This window comes from Marmota flaviventris, chromosome 8, assembly GCF_047511675.1.
Source record: "Marmota flaviventris isolate mMarFla1 chromosome 8, mMarFla1.hap1, whole genome shotgun sequence".
Taxonomy (NCBI): Eukaryota; Metazoa; Chordata; class Mammalia; order Rodentia; family Sciuridae; genus Marmota; species Marmota flaviventris.
The window spans coordinates 12,090,343-12,107,858 of NC_092505.1; the positions used below are offsets into that span (position 1 = coordinate 12,090,343).

A 17,516-nucleotide genomic window follows, 5' to 3' on the forward strand; every position below is an offset into this window, starting at 1 on the left:
ACTGCTGTTTTCAAGAAGGAGGCTGATTAGGGCATGAGGACTCTTGCTGGCTCCTGGGACACAGGGTCCTGCTGGATGAGTGGGTGAGGCAGTACACTATCTGGTTAGTCACCCTATTATAAAACAGACTCCTAGGCAGGCCTTTTATTTTAAAAAGAAAAGAAAAATCACATCTGCTGTGAGCACCTAGTTATGCATTGTAACCCCCTACCTCTGGAACAAGGAGCTAATCTGCCTGTGGGATTTCCTGGAGTTCAAGGCCAGCCGTGAGGGTGAGGGCGCTGAGTTCTCTCAGCATGGTCATGGGAGAATCTCAATAGCAGATTTGCCAATTAGCTACTTATCTAAGTCAGATAAATGATCAGCTCTTTGAAGTGCTCCCTGTTTCTTTTCTGCTTCTTAAACATTCCAAATGGATTGTTTGCCTTCGTGCTGGGTGGCTCAAGGTTTCCTGAACAGCTCCTCGGTGGCTGGGGTAATAAGGAATTGGTCTAGGAGGAGTGGCCAGCCGCCATGCCCTGTGGGTCTCCTGCAGCTACAGAGCCCCTGGCCGGACCTTTAGGAGCTCCTAGGTTCCTGCTTCCGTGATGCATGTCTCTCTTCCCCTTTCTGCTCCCCAGGATGTTAATGCAGGCGAGGGCAGCGAGTTTGCAGACAGCGGGATCGAAGGGGCCACCACCGACACCGACCTCCTGTCCAGGCGATCCAATGCCACCAACTCCAGTGACTCGCCCCCCACCGGCAGGGCCTTCGTGGGCAGCGACAGCGGCAGCAGCTCCACGGGGGATGCAGCTCGCCAGGGGGTGTACGAGAACTTCAGGCGGGAGCTGGAGATGAGTACCACCAAGAGCGAGAGCCTGGAGGAAGCCGGCTCCGCGCACAGCGACGAGCAGAGCAGCGGCACATTGAGCTCCCCGGGCCAGTCCGACATCCTGCTGACGGCCGCGCAGGGCACGGTGCGCAAGGCCGGCGCGCTGGCGGTCAAGAACTTTCTGGTGCACAAGAAGAACAAGAAAGTGGAGTCGGCCACCCGCAGGAAGTGGAAGCACTACTGGGTGTCCCTGAAAGGTAAGGGGGGCGCTGGCTGCGTATAATATGCACCACTGATGAGCCTTGGACCTCACATGATGGAGGTTTCTGTGTTATGGTGTAGAATTATTTCATGTGAAGTTTTTAATGTTTTATTTTACTATGGCAAGACCGTAATAACATCAAGTCTGCTCTTAACTATTTCTAATGTATGATACACTATCGTTGACTCTATGTGCAACGTTTCAGACCGAACTCCAGAACTTATTCATCTGCCTCCACTGGAACCCAAAGCCTCTTGATTAGGACTTCCCCTGCCCTGTCCCCCATCTCTTGCAAATGAGGCTTGGTCGGTTGTTGTTTTGCTTTGTTTTACTGTTTTTCATGGTTAAGCAAGAAGAGCATGTCATGCCCAATCCCCTCATAGCAACACCTAGTTCTGTTGAGACTGTGGCCAGGATTGCAAACCGGGAGTTGTAAATAACAGAAATGTATTGTCTCCCAGTCCTCGAGGCCGCAAGTTTGAGACCAAGGTGTTAGCAAGGGTGGTTTCTCCTGAGGCTTCTGTCCTTGGCTTAGAGATTGCCATTTTCTTCAGGTATCTTCATGTGGCCATCTCTCCATACCTGTGTCCAAATTCCATCTTCTTGGAAAGACACCAGTCATATTAGATGATCACCTGCCCATATGACCTCACTTTTCCTTAATTATCCCTTTAAAGTTCATATCTTCAAATATAATCATATTCTGAAGTAGTGGGGATTCGGACTTCAACATAGGAGTTTTGAGGGACAGAATTCATCTGTAACAGTCCTGAATTTGTGGTTTAAACAAGCTTCTCTGGTGATTCTTGCTCTAAATTTGAAAGCGATGATGGTGGCATAGAACAGAAATAATTAGGTGACTGTTTTTACTTGGAACATGGTGTGTATGGGAGTATTCTTTCCTCTGCCATTTCCTTAAAGGATAAATGACACAGGAAGCCAGGGCGCAGGCTTTTGGGAGCATAGTCCATGAGCCCATTAGAGGAGGAAGCCTTTGCTCTCTGGGTGACCCAGATCTGAGTGACACAACCTGTCAGGAGTCAGCTCAGAACATGCAGCCACAGAGCCCTTCACCTCTTAATCCTGACAGGTTCCCATTATCTGCAGACACACTGCGGGCTTTGTACTTGCCACTCAGAAACAAGACTCACTGCTGACTTTTCTTAGCAATCCTTGGATATTTAGAAAGAAAAGGCTGAACCCCTGGGATAAGAGACTTTTCCCAGAGATTCTTTTGTATTACACAAAATAAATAATTAAAAGAAAACCTATCTAGAATGAATCTTGCAAATAACTTCATGAGTAGCTGAAGAGCTTAGAGCTTATGTTCAAGTGAAGATAAAGGTAAACAGACTTTGAACAGGGAGTATGTGGTTCTTGGATTTGCTGCGTCTTGTTAGTCTTAAAATTAGAACAAGTTGATCATTGAGTAAAAGCCAATTTCAAACACCTCCTGTTGTGGATGATTCCAAATGAAAGCTAAAAATGTCTAAAAACAGCTATCTGGAAGGACTGTTGTGTGCACATGCTAGGATTGTGGGTGCCCCCTAATTCATTACTATATTAATTAATATAGACTTATTCTTCTATTCTCCACCTGCAGTAAAGTGTGTTGCTTCTTTTGTGTTAAGTACAGATCATTAGGGTTGGATGAGTCATAAAGATTATTTAGAGCAGCCTTTCTCAACAGTAGCACTGTTGACATTTTCCAGATAATTCTTTATTCTGGGGGTTTCCCTGGGCATACAATGCTTAACAGCCTTCTTATTTGTGTTCATCAGATTTCTATTACTATAACAAAATACCTGAGACAATCAACAACTTATAAACAGAAAAGGATTATTTTTGTTCAAAGTATTGGAGTTTTGAGTCCATTTTGTTGGTTGTTCCTGTTGCTTTTGGTCCTGTGGCAGGGTAGTACGGCATGTTGAGAGTGAGTAGCACAGTTAACCACTTACCTTCTAGCTGGGGAGCAAAAAGGAGAGGAAGAGAAAGGACTTGAGGTCCCATTATCCCTTTCTAATCCATGCCCTATAAACCCTAAAGGCCTCCCACTAAGCCCCACCTCTTAAATGTTCTAACACCTTCCAGTAGCCCCATCCCTGGTGGCTAAGTGTCCAACACATGGGCCTTTGGGGACCTTTAAGAACCCAACTGTATAGTGCCTGTTCTTACTCATTAGATGCCAGTAGCACCTCCCCACCAAGTTGTGACAATCAAAAATATCTGCAGGCGTTGTCAATTTGTCCACAGAGAACCTCTGATTTAGAGGAAAATGGTGTCCCTTTCCGTTTTTGTTTTTTCTTATGTTTCTTTATCTCTACTGAATGAAGTCCCATTCTTAAGGCATAAGACTAGGAGGTACAGATGGTTTAGCGTTTTGATTAAACTGTTCCTTGAAAACCCTCGAGATCTCCAAAATCACAGGGATTAATGGGGAAAACAGTTTTGAGATAGAACACTGAACAGTATGTGTTTAAGTCATATGTAAGCAAAGAATCCCAAATTTAAGAATTGTTCTATTAAGCTTTATTAAAAATTTATAAAACTAAGCACCATAAGACATTGTCTCTTTAAGAAAAAAATGACCAGAAAACTTTATCCTTAAAAAGAGAAGCAAGTTTAACTTAAATTGGTAGAGGGTATAATGGAGACTCCTGAATTATGGAGACAAGGACAACAGGTATGAAGTTATAAAGCTCAGGAACTCTGTGCTGCAAGGACTTTATATATAATATATATTTATAGTTTTAGTCATTGATGGATCTTTATTTTATTTGTATGTGATGCTGAGAATCAAACCCAGTGCCTCAAACATGCTAGGCAAGCACTCTGCCACTGAGCCACAACCCCAGCCCCTGCAAGGACTTTAAGCAGAGCCTGTGGTTAAACTGGGCCAAGGGCAGGGGCAGTGTGAAGTGAGTGTGCCGTGCAGACCAGTATTCTCCATGGATCTGTGTTTAGGGATGTTGCTCTCAGCAGCTGTCATGAGGAAATGTGAAATACTATGGGCGAGGAAACATTGCCTCTGAGGCAATACGACTTTTCTATTGATCTTCATTATTCTACATATTGCATATGAACAAGTTTCCTTTAGAGACTCATACTGTAACCAAATAGATTGTACATTCATAGGCTCTGTAATTCCCCAAAGCGTGGTACTTGCTGGAGGTAAGGAATGTGCAAGTTGAGGAAGAGTTATACAAGTGTACCCAGGCTTCCCTGAAATTGGTTTCAATTAGTTGAGAGTAAGTGTTCAGCTAGTAATTGCTATTAAAATGAGCTTCCAGTTCAGGTGATCATGGAAGACTCTAATGAAGCCACCTTACCCGAAACCTATGAAATAGCTCTATTGCTACTGTCTCAGTTTTATAGTGTAGTTAAGTGTGGACAAGAATTCTGGCTTCCCTTAGACCTCCTTATGTGTGCCGTTCATTTCCCCTTTCTCAGAACAGGACATGAACATGGCTTATTTCTAGAAAAAACCAAAACCATGTATAGATAGATCTGAGACCACAACGTATCATCTCTTTTCGTACCTTAATTGCACCTAAAACCAGTATTATATATTTTTTCTCCAAGGGTGTGGTCCAAAAACTAAATCCATTTTCTGGTTTCCTGTCATGTGAGACATTGGAAATGGCTTCAATTGAGCAGTAATGACTGCTGAGTCTTCACCCAGTACTGGATACAGTACTCTAGAACCTAGGAGCCACATTTGCAGTCACTGCTGGGCAAAGGAGCCTTAGGACCCCCATATGCCTATAAGGATGCCCATAGCTTAACATGCCAACACAGGAAGTAAGATTCTCAAAGAACTTGAAGCCATGTGCAGAGCTCTTTACTAGTTTAGAAGCTGTGGTTTAAGATCTTAACCTTTATCTGGGCCAGTCATAAACCTGAGTATGTCCTGGGTTCTGCACACTTTAACTTCTAGCTCTTTCCTGCTAACAAATGTTAGCTTACACTTTACACTGACTTTTCACTGCCCCAATGTCGAATACTGACATGGCCTGCTGTTCTACTTCCTCAGGATGCACGCTTTTTTTCTATGAGAGTGACGGCAGGTCTGGAATTGATCACAACAGCATCCCCAAGCACGCCGTCTGGGTGGAGAACAGCATTGTGCAGGCTGTGCCCGAGCACCCCAAGAAGGACTTCGTCTTCTGCCTCAGCAATTCCCTGGGCGATGCCTTCCTGTTTCAGGTTTGTTGGACACTTGCTTTGCAGGACATTTCTAACCTTTGGATGGGATACCTTCCTCTCCTGTCTAGATACCCCTCCCACCCCCCTTTTTCATTTTAGTGGTGGGATTTGTCTGTTGTTCATTATAGAAACAAAAGGGGCGAATGACAGAGTATACATCTGTAATGAGTTCCAGGAATGAGAGTTCCCATCCAGAGGTTTTCATAGTGAAGCCTGAGGAGAGCTGTGATTTGGGTTTGAGAAACTTGCCGAGTTTGCTGTGAGTTGGAGAATTTCTTCACGTAGCTTCAGTACCGTTTGTGTAGCATTTAAGAAAGGATCATGAGATCCTTAATTTAGACATGATTAGCTGTCAAAATTTTTTTGTATCATAATCTGTTCTTTTCTAATATTAATCATAAAGTATAATGATGAAATCCCAGAAAGGACTTGCTGTCCCTAAATAGTTTCTCTTCCTCATTGTATCAGAGCTCACTACCTAGTGTTCTATAAGTTTGACTGCTAATTTTTAAAAAAAATAGTTTTCCTGCTTTAGGGTTAATATTTGCTGTTATAAGGAATCCTGAGTTTTTTTTTTTTTTTTGATTGGGATATATCCTGCAAGAATATTTGGTGGTTTTCAATCATGAAGGCCTTCCTTGTTTATCCCATTAATGAATTAATCACTCAAACCTTCGTTCCATACTGCATCTGTGCTATACACAGGGCTGTTGAGAATCCCTCTTAACGTAGTTTCCACCCTTAAAAGTGTTCACTTGTAATGGGAGGCACAGACACAGGAACAAATCTTTACATTGTGGTAAGGCCCAGACAATAAGGAAGAACAGGGTTAAACTGGGTGAAATGGACAGTGAGAATATTCTATGCAAGGAAAGAGCTAAAAAAAAAAAGGTATGGAGGGAAGAAATAGTTTATTTCATCAAGTTTTGTAAGTTATTTCTATTTGGGAAATTAAAGTAAGAAGCATAAATTATGTCAATTTCTCTTACATAAAGACAAAGTGTCTGTGTTTTCTCTATTAAAATCTGTGAAGGAAACCACACAGAAATAGAATACACAAAACATAAATGCTCTGCCCAGTGAACTGTTACAAAATAAATATGTAACCACCAACCTGGACAAGAAATGGAAGTTTCAGGCAGAGTATTAGTTTCCCCTACCCACATATCCACACCAGCCTACTAGTTGAATACCATGAACATGTCTTCTATGATGCAAACAGGACATTGTTTATCTAGGAATGGCTTAATTGCTTCTTTATTTTTCAAAAGATAGTTTTGCTGGATATAGTATTCTTAATTGACAGTATTATTTCAGCGCTTGGAAAATGTCCTCCCACTGCCTACTGGCTTGTATAGTTTCCACTAAGAATTCAGCTGTTCCTCTTATGAGGCTTCCATTTATGTGGGTTGCTTTTTTGCTACTTTCAAGATTTTGTGTTTTTTTTTTTTTTTTTTTTTTTTTTACACAGTTTGATTATGATGTATATAGAATCAATCTGAGTTTACTTTACCTGGAATTCACTGTGGTTCTTGTATGTGTAGTCATGCGTGTGTGTGTATGTTTATAAATCACATTTGGAAGGTTTTTAGATATTTCTTCAGTCTTCCTTTTCTCCCTTTCCTTTCCTTCTGTAACCCCTTTTTGGTTTAAATTCATATACTTGAGACTGTGCTGCGGGTCACTGAGAGTCTATTTTAATCTTTTTTCTTAGATTGGATAATCTCAGTTGATTTACCTCAAGTTCACTACTTTATTTTTCTGCCAACTCAAATCTATTGTTGAGCCCATTTGGTTATTTTATATTTCAACTCCAGAATTTATATGTGATTCATTAAAAAAAAAGTCTATTTATCTTTTGGTGCTTTCACAGAACCATTTGGTCAGTCAGAGGTTGAGCTGAGGGCCTTCTCAGGGCTTTCTGGACATGTACAGCTCAATGCATGTGTGTGAACTTCTAAATTCCCATAACTATGCCAGGGTTTCTCAAAGCTCCCTATGGAAATCTTATGCCTTTGTTTCCCCTCAAGTTTCTTGGTCAAATTCTTGTTTGACCCACCTTTTATCACTGCCTCAGGCAGCTGTGATATTAATAGTTTTTCACAAGTATCCCTGGAGTAGACTGTTAGCATGAGTGAGATCTGAGTCAAAAAATGGCAAGCCCTGTGAATGGGATTTCCTGGGATGTGCTAGACAGGGTGGGTAATGACAATTCTCTGAGAATGGATCTTAGCATGAAGTTCAAACTCATTCTTTCCCACCAGTAGTTGTTAGGCTGTTCGTTTCCATGTGATTGTGCAGATGTGGAGATGGACATGGGAATGGGGCCAGTTGAAATGCCATAGAACCTGTTTTCTTACTGAGATTTAGCCATTCGTCTCTAATAAATGCACCTCAGATTATTGCAAGACTTTGATTGATTTCCAAAATGCTGGTAATATTCATCTTGACAATTTGTCCAGTGTTTTTATGGAAAAATGGTTCCTGGAAGTTCTGACTTCCCCATTGATGCTGACAGCATTCACAAAGACACTTTAGAGACGAGATGTTTGATAATTATGCCAGGATGAAAGTTGTGAGCTGAGGTAGTCCTAAGACAACTGGGACATATGGTGGCCTTTTCCATGGATACATTTGGGTTGTTCCCAGCTTTGGAGAATCATAAGCAGTGTTCTACGAGCACTCTTGTACCTTTTCTCAGGATTCTTTTGCCCATATTTCTATCTGGTCTCTTCCTGGGAATGGCATTGGTAGGCCATGGTACAGGTGCGTGCTCAGGTTTACCAGATACCGCCAAAATGATTACCAGTTTCCAAAGTGGTTTAAATGATGTCAGTCCCTTCAGTAACCAAGGAGAATTCCACATGCTCCTTATCCTCAGCAATTCCAGGTATCGTCAGATCTTTTTTCTTTTTTACACTGTTAGCATGAAATTCAGCACTTTTTCATGTGTTTGATAGCCATTTCAATACCATTCACTTTTGTGAAGTACTTTTTTCCATCTCCTGCCTATTTTCCATTGAGTTTTCTGTCTTTGTGATTCATGGCAATTCTTTACATATTTTCTATATCATTTTTCTCTCTTTTTAATGACATTCATTACGAGTACCTTTTTTACACAGTGTGTTTGTTATCTTTTGCTCCCTTAAAGGTGTCATTTGTTGTATTCTCACTTCTCAAATCATCCTTGATGAGTAATGCATTGGGTAGCCTATTGTGAACATCTGCATGCTCAAAGGTCATAAAAATATTCTTCTACATATCTTACAGACTATTGTTTGATGCATCTGGCATTGCTTTTTATCTATTAATTGGAAATCTTGTAAATGAGGCTATGCCCAAGCACCTTAAGAGCAGCAACATTATTGTAATATCAGCAGCTATCTTCTACTGAGCTCTCACTGTATGCCACCATCTTGACAGTATTTTACAGGATGAGTCATTCTAATTGTTAGAGCTGCAGTGAATTGGATTGTGGGTCCATATTTTAACATATCGATATGGACTATGTTTGGTAAAGCTAACACTTAGGGAGACAGGAACGGATACTGAGGCACACAGCCACTGCACTCAGGGTTGGATTTAAACTGAGCCTTTCTTTAGGGTTGTATTTAAACCAAGCCTTGCTTTCTCCAAAGCCTCATAGTGATATCATGTTTATCCTATTAGTGTTGCTATTGACCCTGAGAAGGACATGGAAAGATATCAATGGCTATAGTAAAAAGTGAGCAAGTTTTTAAAATCTTTCAAATTAGACCCCTCATTGGGAATATTTCTAAACCATATCCTGATTCTGGCCATTCTTTCTTCACCATACAAGTTAGATGATCATCCGATTGGTTTCAAGGAGGCTCCTTTTTTTTCTTACACTCCTCTTATATGAATTCCTTTTGAAAGGACTTTCAAGGCCATAAAATTGCTACTAGAATCTAAATACCCTATAGGTCACATTGTATGAAGTTCTTTTGTGGAAACATAAGACCTTATTCATGAATACCTCTGTGTCTTCTTGTTATGGGAATTTTTTATGGTACTTATGTGGGATAAAGCACAAAATGAACCTTTTCAGAGGAAATTACTGCTGTTTGGGATCCATGAGGGCATTTTCTGTATTCTACTTATTGTAATCCACATAGTTCTGGAGGGGCTGGATTTGAAAGAAACCTGGGTGTGTAGGGGGTGAGGTTAAAGCAAGGGAGATCAACCATGATTATGGAAATAATTTGTGGGTTATTTCAGCCTCAGGGCTCAATTCATTGCACAGTTTCCAGAGCCTCATACTGCTGATTTGGTTCTTTTACTAATATACCCACAGCTTTGCCCCTGGAAAGAGATTCATGTTACCAGGAAAAGTAGAAAAGGGGTTTTATGTGCATGGTGGGGGTGGTTGTAAACACGAATGTTGAGGCAGCTCATATAAAAAGAGTTCTGTGCTATCTGCAAAGTGAGGCTATAGCTCCTGCACTTGAACTCTTCTATTTATTTATTTGGTACAGGGGATTGAACTCAGGGGCACTGGACCACTGAGCCACATCCCAGCCCTGTTTTGAATTTTATTTTAGAGACAGGGTCTCACTGAGTTGCTTAGTGCCTCGCAGTTGCTGAGGCTGGCTTTGAACTTGTGATCCTCCTGCCTTAGCCTCCCAAGCCACTGGGATTATAGGTGTGCACCACTGTGCCCAGCTCTAAACTCTTTTAATCAGAGTTTTTTTTTTTTTCCTCCAACTTGGAGGCAGAGGTAGCTCCTGTCACTTATAAAGTACAATTTCTCCTTGGGCTTTCATTCATCCTTTATTTGAGGATGATTATGAAAAGCTTGGCAACTTAGAGAGAAACATATCTCAATATTAGTTTTTAATCTCTATACCAAATACCTTGGGAACATAGCTAAGGATAGGGCAAGAAAGCTACCCAATTGGGTAAAAAAATCACATGCAGTTACATATCTAAAGCAGTGGAGAAAATATTTATTGCCAAAAGTTCATAGAAAGTCGCTTATGCTAGGGTACTTTGTGCATATTAAAAATAGACTCCTAGGCATGGGGTGTATAGCTCAATGGTAGAGTGCTTGCCTAGCTTGAGTTCAATCCCAGTACCAGGAAGGGAAATGGAGAGAGAGAGAGAGAGAGAGAGAGAGAGAGAGAGAGAGAGAGAGAGAGAGAAGGAAGAAGGAGGAGGAGGAGGAGGAAAGGAGCAGGGGAGGGAAGGTGATGGAGGAGAGGGGAGAGAGACTTTTAAAAACAAAATAGCATCTATACCATCATATCCTGTTGTGGATTAAATGTGCCAACGCAGTTAAGTGTCTGATAGAGAGCAGATGCTCAATAAATGTTAATAACAGTTGCCATTTTAGTAATAAAGAAAAAGAGACTGGTTTTCTGTGCTCTTTGTACATAAGCATCTTTACAGAAATGGAGTGTGGCTTCACTGCATGGTCTAAGGATTGACGTTCACTGGGCTCTGGGATCTGTCTTGCAATGGCACATCTGGCTCATGTGGGAGACTTGAGGAAAGTCATTCATTGGCAGATGCCCAGGACAAGGGCACTCAGGAAAATCCCGGAATCCATCTTTCACAGATGGTTCTAAGTGATAGAAAAGACATCAGAGGAGACTTAACATCTCGGACCTGAATACACTCAAGTCCAGCCTCCCTCTCAAGGTGGGCGCCATCTCCACAAGGGCCCTGCCAACTGGTTAATCTGCCACTGGCCACCATTCCCACCCTGGAGAGAGCTCCCCACTTTCCAACCATCTGCTGCATTAGCTGTCCATCAGTCCCAGAAGGTTCCCAGTCATGTTGAGATAACGGTCTTTTTGGTGACTCTTGATGGCTTCCTTTGTTTCCATGTTCTCTCCCAGAGTCTAATGCAAGTCTTCTGCTTATCCTTCTCATAACCTAAGTGTACACAGTCTTCTGGCCGTGTCTCCTCTCTGGGCTCCCCTGCCTGAGGTTCCTGAGCCGTTCTCCCTGTGCTATTTGTAGGCGAGCTCTGGAGCTGGGATCCTGTCCTCTGGCCCCATGCAGCCTGCAGGGGCTCTTGCTCTGTCGAGTCCTGTAATTGACTGTAAGCCACATCGTAGTGACTGCTCATGTTGAGCCTGCCATTCCTCAAGCCCACAGCATCCACTCTTACCCAACAAGGGCTTCTGCATCTTATTTTGATAGATTTTTCTTCAAATGCAGAACTTTATTTCTTTGAAATGTGACCCTTGTGGGTTTTGTTCTTCTAATGAATCTGTTGAAATTGTCTTGGATCCTGTGATCTTGCCTGGGGGTTCCTCCCTCATAACTTTATGTTATCTCAGGTATGACAAGGTGAATAGGGGATCTTCCTTCTCCTTTTGATTTACATGTTGACTTACTTGTAGTTAAATCCTGTTTTTCCAACATCATGGATCATGTCCCCGCCCCTAGCCAGCTGATTTAGAAATATTTAACTTTGATTTTTGGCACCAATTTGGTGTAGAGAAGGGTCAGCTCTAGAATTTGTGGAGCCCTGGGCAATTTTGTGTATGTGTGAGGGTAGGGGTGGGTGGGAGGCTTACCAATATAAAGAATTATCTCATCTCAGACCCTCTTTTCAGCACCATTCTGGTAGCCCGATCTCACTGAAGCTAGCTGGCGGGGGAGTGACCCACTAGGCACAGGATCCTGTTCTTGAACTTAGGGCATCTTACTGACTTCACCTGTGGGATACAGGCTTAGGAACTCCCAAAGAGGAGAAACAGCATGGGGGCTCTTCCTGTATTTTGTCCTTTTCAGGCATCATTAGGGGAACTGTCTTACCCATTTTTTTTTGTTTGTTTTTTGGTTGTTATTGTTGCTATAACGTATTACCTAAGACTGGGTAATTTATAAAGAACATAGGTTTGTTTTGCTTAATGATTCTGGAGGCCAGGAAGTCCACACGGATGGCAGTGGTATCTTCTTATTTGCTGGTGAGGACTTTGTGCTGCGTCAACTCATGGTACAAACTGGAAGGGCAAAAAGCGTGTGAGAAAGAGGGAGAATACGAAGGCTAGACTTCCCTTAAAACAATCCTCTCTCATGGTAACTAATCCAGTTCCATGAGAGCATGAACTCTCACACAGTCAAGGCATTAATCCATTTATGAGGCCTCCATCCCCATGACCCAAATACATCCCATTAGTCTCCACCTCCCAAGATGATCACATCAGAGACCAAGCTGGGACATGAGTTTTGGTGGGGACAAACCATATTCAGAGTGTAGCAGATACATGGAAAATTTCAAGGAAATCGTTCTGAACTATGGGGCCTCCTGAGGTGCAGGGTCAGGGCACGATGCCATTTACTTACCTCTTAGGGGACGCCTGAGGGAGACTATGTGTTACTGTGCAAAGTGCAGAAGCAGGACTAGCAGCAAGCTGCATCAGCGCTCTTTTACGGTGTGCGAGAACTTTCCTCACTCAGGTTAAAAGAACACTGCTGAGGTATAGGAGTTAGCTCTCCATTGCTACAAGAAAATGCCTGGCACAGGCTACTTACAAAGAAAAGAAGGGTTACTCAGCTCACAGTTTGGAGGTTCAGGTCTCAGATCTGGTGTCTTTAAAGCTTTGGGTGTTAGGGCAAGAGTGCATGTCAGAGCAGATGTTCACATGACAAGCTAGGGAGTGGGGAGAAAGAACAGGATGGGCAGGGTTCCAGGTTCCCTCTAGAGCTCTCTCCTCCAAGGACCTAAGGACCTCTCACGAGGCCCCACCTCCCACAGGTCCGCAGCACCTCCCTGGGGACCACGTGTTGAACATGGATCTTGGGGACACTAACCATATTCAAACTATAGCAAGAAGTGTAATTGGGTCTGAGCTATCTTAAGTGTAGAGCTTGTGAATGGTTATGTATCATGCAAATAGTGTTAAGTGACATTATTTGTTTTCCTTTTTTGCATTGTTTTAAATTTGTTCTAAATCAATATAAGTGCATGGTTTAAAATGATTCAGTTAATCTTAAAAGACTTACAGTCAGATTCTCTTCCTGCTCTGCTCCCTCCTCCCCAGAGTCTCATCCCCAGAGCTATGCTCAACTGTTTTAGCCGGGGGGGCTTTTGTTTCTTTGATTGTGCTCTTGCATGTGTCTTCATTTCTCACCAACAGGCTTGCTCTGCTATTTCTTAGAGGTTTTGAGACATTGACTACAGTAGTCCCCCATTACCTATAGCCATGCTTTCTATGGTTTTAGTTACCTGGGGTACATATGGGTCTAAAAATACTTAATGGAAAATTTCAGAAAGAAAAAATTCATAAGATTGAAATAACTTATTATAGGATATTGTTATAACTATTCTATTTTATTATTAGTTACTGCTCTTAAACTCTTCCTGTACCTCGTTTATAAATTAAACTTAATATCTTAGGTGGGAATGCATCACAAAAGTGGGGTGTGTGTGCATGTGTGTGTGTGCATGCGTGTGCATGCATGTGTGTGTATGTGAGAGAGAGGGAGGGGGAGTAGGGGGAGAGAGAGATTGGGTCCTCTGTGGCTTCAGGCATCACTGGGGTTCTTGGAACATATCCCCTGCAGGTAAGGGAGGACACTGTCCTTACTTTGTGTTAAGATAGATGAATTTGGCTGAATTACATACAAGTCAAATGCTTCTTTCTACATCTTTTTGGGTGGTTATATGAAGGTTTGGTATTAAATCCGTAGTCAGTGACATTGTGGTGTTGTGACCGTGTAAATAACAGTAACTCCTGAGTGAAGAAGCCTATTAAGATCTTATCTTTTAGTCTCTTGAGCAGTGGCTGCTCTCTTCATTTTCTCCTGGCTCGGTTCGCTTGTGTTTCTGGTGGAGCAGCAATGTTTCCTAAACCTGCCTCGCGTGGGCAGCTGTCAGTGATGCTTCCCTAACGCTGTCCCCCGCCCCCCCCCCCCGGGCTATTCTGCCACTGTGGGTCTGCAGGAGGCCCATGCACAAGTCACTCTGGGATTCCACTCTTTAGATTCCCGATCCCAGTCTTCCTTCCTTCTTACCAAATCTCTGCATGTTCATGAAAATAACCTGGAATAACTTCCTACAGAATGGTACATATTTGAAACATCTTCTTTCTATCTTTGAGCTAAATAGCATCATTTAATCACTTTATGATCACATCCTTGTTTCTGATTCCTCATGTCTACTTATTTTGAAGAATGTGGAGTCACTCCCTTATCAGTGGTGGTGTGATCCTTCATTTTTCTTCTACTAACACTTGAGTTTGGTTATTTTAGATTATTAGTCCTGAAAATCTTTCTTTCCTTTCCCTTTCCCTTTCCCTTTCCCTCCTTTCTCCCTCGCCACTCCCTGTTCTTTTCTCTTCCCTCGTCTCCCCTTTCCTTTCCTAGCTCTGGTTCCTTCTTCATTGCAACCTGAGCCTTTGTTCCTAACTTCTCTGAGGATGCTGTGGGTTTGGGGGAGCTCTCTCTGCTTTGGGCCCTGCTTCTCTTCTCCCAGTGGGTTTCCTCCTACATGCTTCCATCTCTGCCTTTCATGCTAGAAGTCTTCATCAGGTGCCTAATGATCCTTGATCATCCGATCATGTTTAAGAGTAAGACACAAAAACTACTGTCATCTGTGCACCTGGTCAACTACTAGGGCTCCGATGGCCTAAATGGATAGCAAGTGCCCTTGTCTTGAGGGACTCCAGTGGGCAATATTTGGCCATCTTTTCTTGGGGTCTTTGAACTTTGCTAGAGATGAGTCCTGGGATTTCTGTTCACTGGGCAGGTTCCCACTGCTCCTGCTTCGATGCTGTCTGGCTTCCTGGAATCTAGCGCTTCCCATCTCCAAAGAGTACACGTGGGCTGGTGAGGGGTGGGTGAGGACTTTCTCCAGTGGGGCAAGGGAAGCTTGGGTTAAGTTCTCTTTACAGAAATTTTAAAATTGTTGCTTAATTGAGGCTTATATTAATCCTTAAGTATGATAAATGTAAAACCAATGGGGAAAAAAAAGACTTTGAAGAATTCACATAGGAACTTTTGTTCTTATCTAACCTCTTAAAACTGAATCACTTTATTCTTTCTTTTTTGTACTTTTACAATGAAAAAAGAAGTTTGACCTACTTTACAATTATTCTTGTGCTTCTGTAAACTCAAATTATCCAAAATCTTAGTTTCCCAAATCTAGCATATACTCTCTACTATTTCCCTTGTTTAGCATGAACCTCCCTTTTCCTGCCACTCACGTAACCCATCGATTATCGGAAATCACCGAGTGTCCTCCATGCAGTTGGTAATTGAAGCAACATTTATTTAAATACATAATGAAGCTCTGAGCTTCATCATAACTCTGTGCTCAAAGGGGCTCTTCATGCAAAATGCATTTTTTGCTGATTATATTCCTCTGTTGGCAAGAACTTTGCTTCTTCCCCTCACTGAACTTCATACAGTATTTATAGCATCCCCAGAAGGCAAAGGAATAATCATAACATTCACTCTTACCTGTCTGCTGCTATTTGTTTGATGGAAGGAGACAGCCTGAGGATGTCAAGAGGGTGCTTACCACGGGCTGGTCTCTCCTTCCCACCTTTGTGATCACTGGGTGCTGGTGTGGGGGTCTTTCTTGGACTTGGGGTCCCTACCTCATCTTTAAGTAGGTGATACAAGGTTAGTGGTTGGAACAGCTTTTTCTAGGAGCTGGAACTTAAATCCTGGAGAGGCCATCCCGGGACACATTACATCAAGTTGGTGGTATGCTGTGATCTGCTGAACTGCTAGGTCTGTGAACAGTCATAAAATATTTCAAGACTTTTCCCCACTTAACTAGCTACTGAGAGCAGTCTGCATAGTGTTCCCTCCCTCTTGTCAACACAAAGCTGCTTGTGTGTGTCACTGCAGAAGGACAGACTTTGCAGAAAAGCTCATTTGCTACATTGTGCTTCCTAGGAATTGATTTGCTTAATGATAGAGAATGGCAGGGACCGCTGTTTTATTTAGACAGGACAGCGGGAGCAAAAATTCTCTCTAATGGAACTGCCTTCAGCCACTGACAGGTTTTAAGAGAGTTTGCAGGGCTGGGGCAAACTTAATGGTTAAAAGAGCTGGTGGCTACATTTTTCATGAAGCTGTCATCAGACATTTTTATACAGTGTATGTTTCTCTACCTTTTAGGACCTGGTACTTCCCCTCTTCTTTTTATTATGTTTCATTTTCAAACTATTCTTTTTTTCCTTTAATCATAGTACAATACACTTACCATAAAATTATCAGCTGTGTTGAAGGGCACCGATCAGTGGCATAAGGTGCGTTCACACTGAAGCACAGCCATTGCCACCGTCCAGTTCGTTTGCATCTTGCGAGGCTGGATCTCTGTAACACAACTCTCCATTCCTCCTACCCCTGCGCCCGGTAACCACCAACGTCCTTTCTTTTCAGTAGATAAGTTTGAGGATATCTTCTTGCCAGAGTTAAATACACAGCTTTCCAAGGATGTTTAACTTTGACTGGTATGACCTCTTTTCATTTCCACTTCTCGACAAGTATGACCCCTCTGATGTCAGAATAGACCGTGTTGCTCTTAGCTGAGTTTGACTGAGATCCTCTTTAGAGGGAGACAGAAGGAGAACCCCTTTCATTAAGTAAAGAGAGCAAATATCTGTTGTTCTGTCAAACCCATCAGAGTGTGGCCCTTCTGGGTGTTCAAAAGTGCATGATATAGACTCCTTTATTTTCAAAGCATCACCTGTTTGGAGATGGGAGTCTTACTTGGGTAGTATTTCGGTTAGGATGGGTTACATTATGCTGTACTTAGGAGCAACCCTCAAAGCTCAGTGGTTTAAGGTACCTTCTCATTCTTGCCCTGTATCTGATGGAGGCTGGCTGTGAGGTCCTTACTCATCTGGACTCCTTGGGAGCCAGCCAGCCAGATCTTCCCAGACATACACTTTTAGGACTACAGGACAAGGGTGGGGTGAGCCAGACTTTTGTTGAGTAGTAACACATGTTGCTTCCGTTTGCATTTCATGGGTCCAAGTCAATTGACATGGCTATGCCTAGCTTTAAAGGGGGCAAAAAAGACCCCTCCTTTCACATTGCCAGAATGGGAAAAGCTCAAAATACCTAGTAGGCTACATGATGACCCTGTCCCTAGACATTTAGAGCAACCTCAGGACTCAGAGGTCAGGATTGGTGTGCGTTATTAGAAAAGAACCAAAAAACAAAAAAATATTTTCAAACTACAGAGTTGGTCAAGTGTGATATTTATCATAAATGGCTATATCTGCCCTAATTTTTCCAGGCTTT

General features: G+C 42.4%; 1 protein-coding gene across 11 annotated transcripts in view; it reads left to right on the top strand.

Moving 5' to 3' along the window:
* The window catches only part of Tiam1 (TIAM Rac1 associated GEF 1), a 366,772-nt gene that overhangs the window by 255,472 nt on the left and 93,784 nt on the right, over positions 1–17,516 (top strand). For all 11 annotated transcript variants that reach the window (XM_071615093.1, XM_071615094.1, XM_071615092.1 and 8 more), the window contains 2 exons: positions 621–1,068; positions 5,107–5,279. In XM_071615093.1, the coding sequence (XP_071471194.1) occupies positions 621–1,068; positions 5,107–5,279 (621 nt within the window). The remainder of the gene's footprint in view (positions 1–620; positions 1,069–5,106; positions 5,280–17,516) is intronic.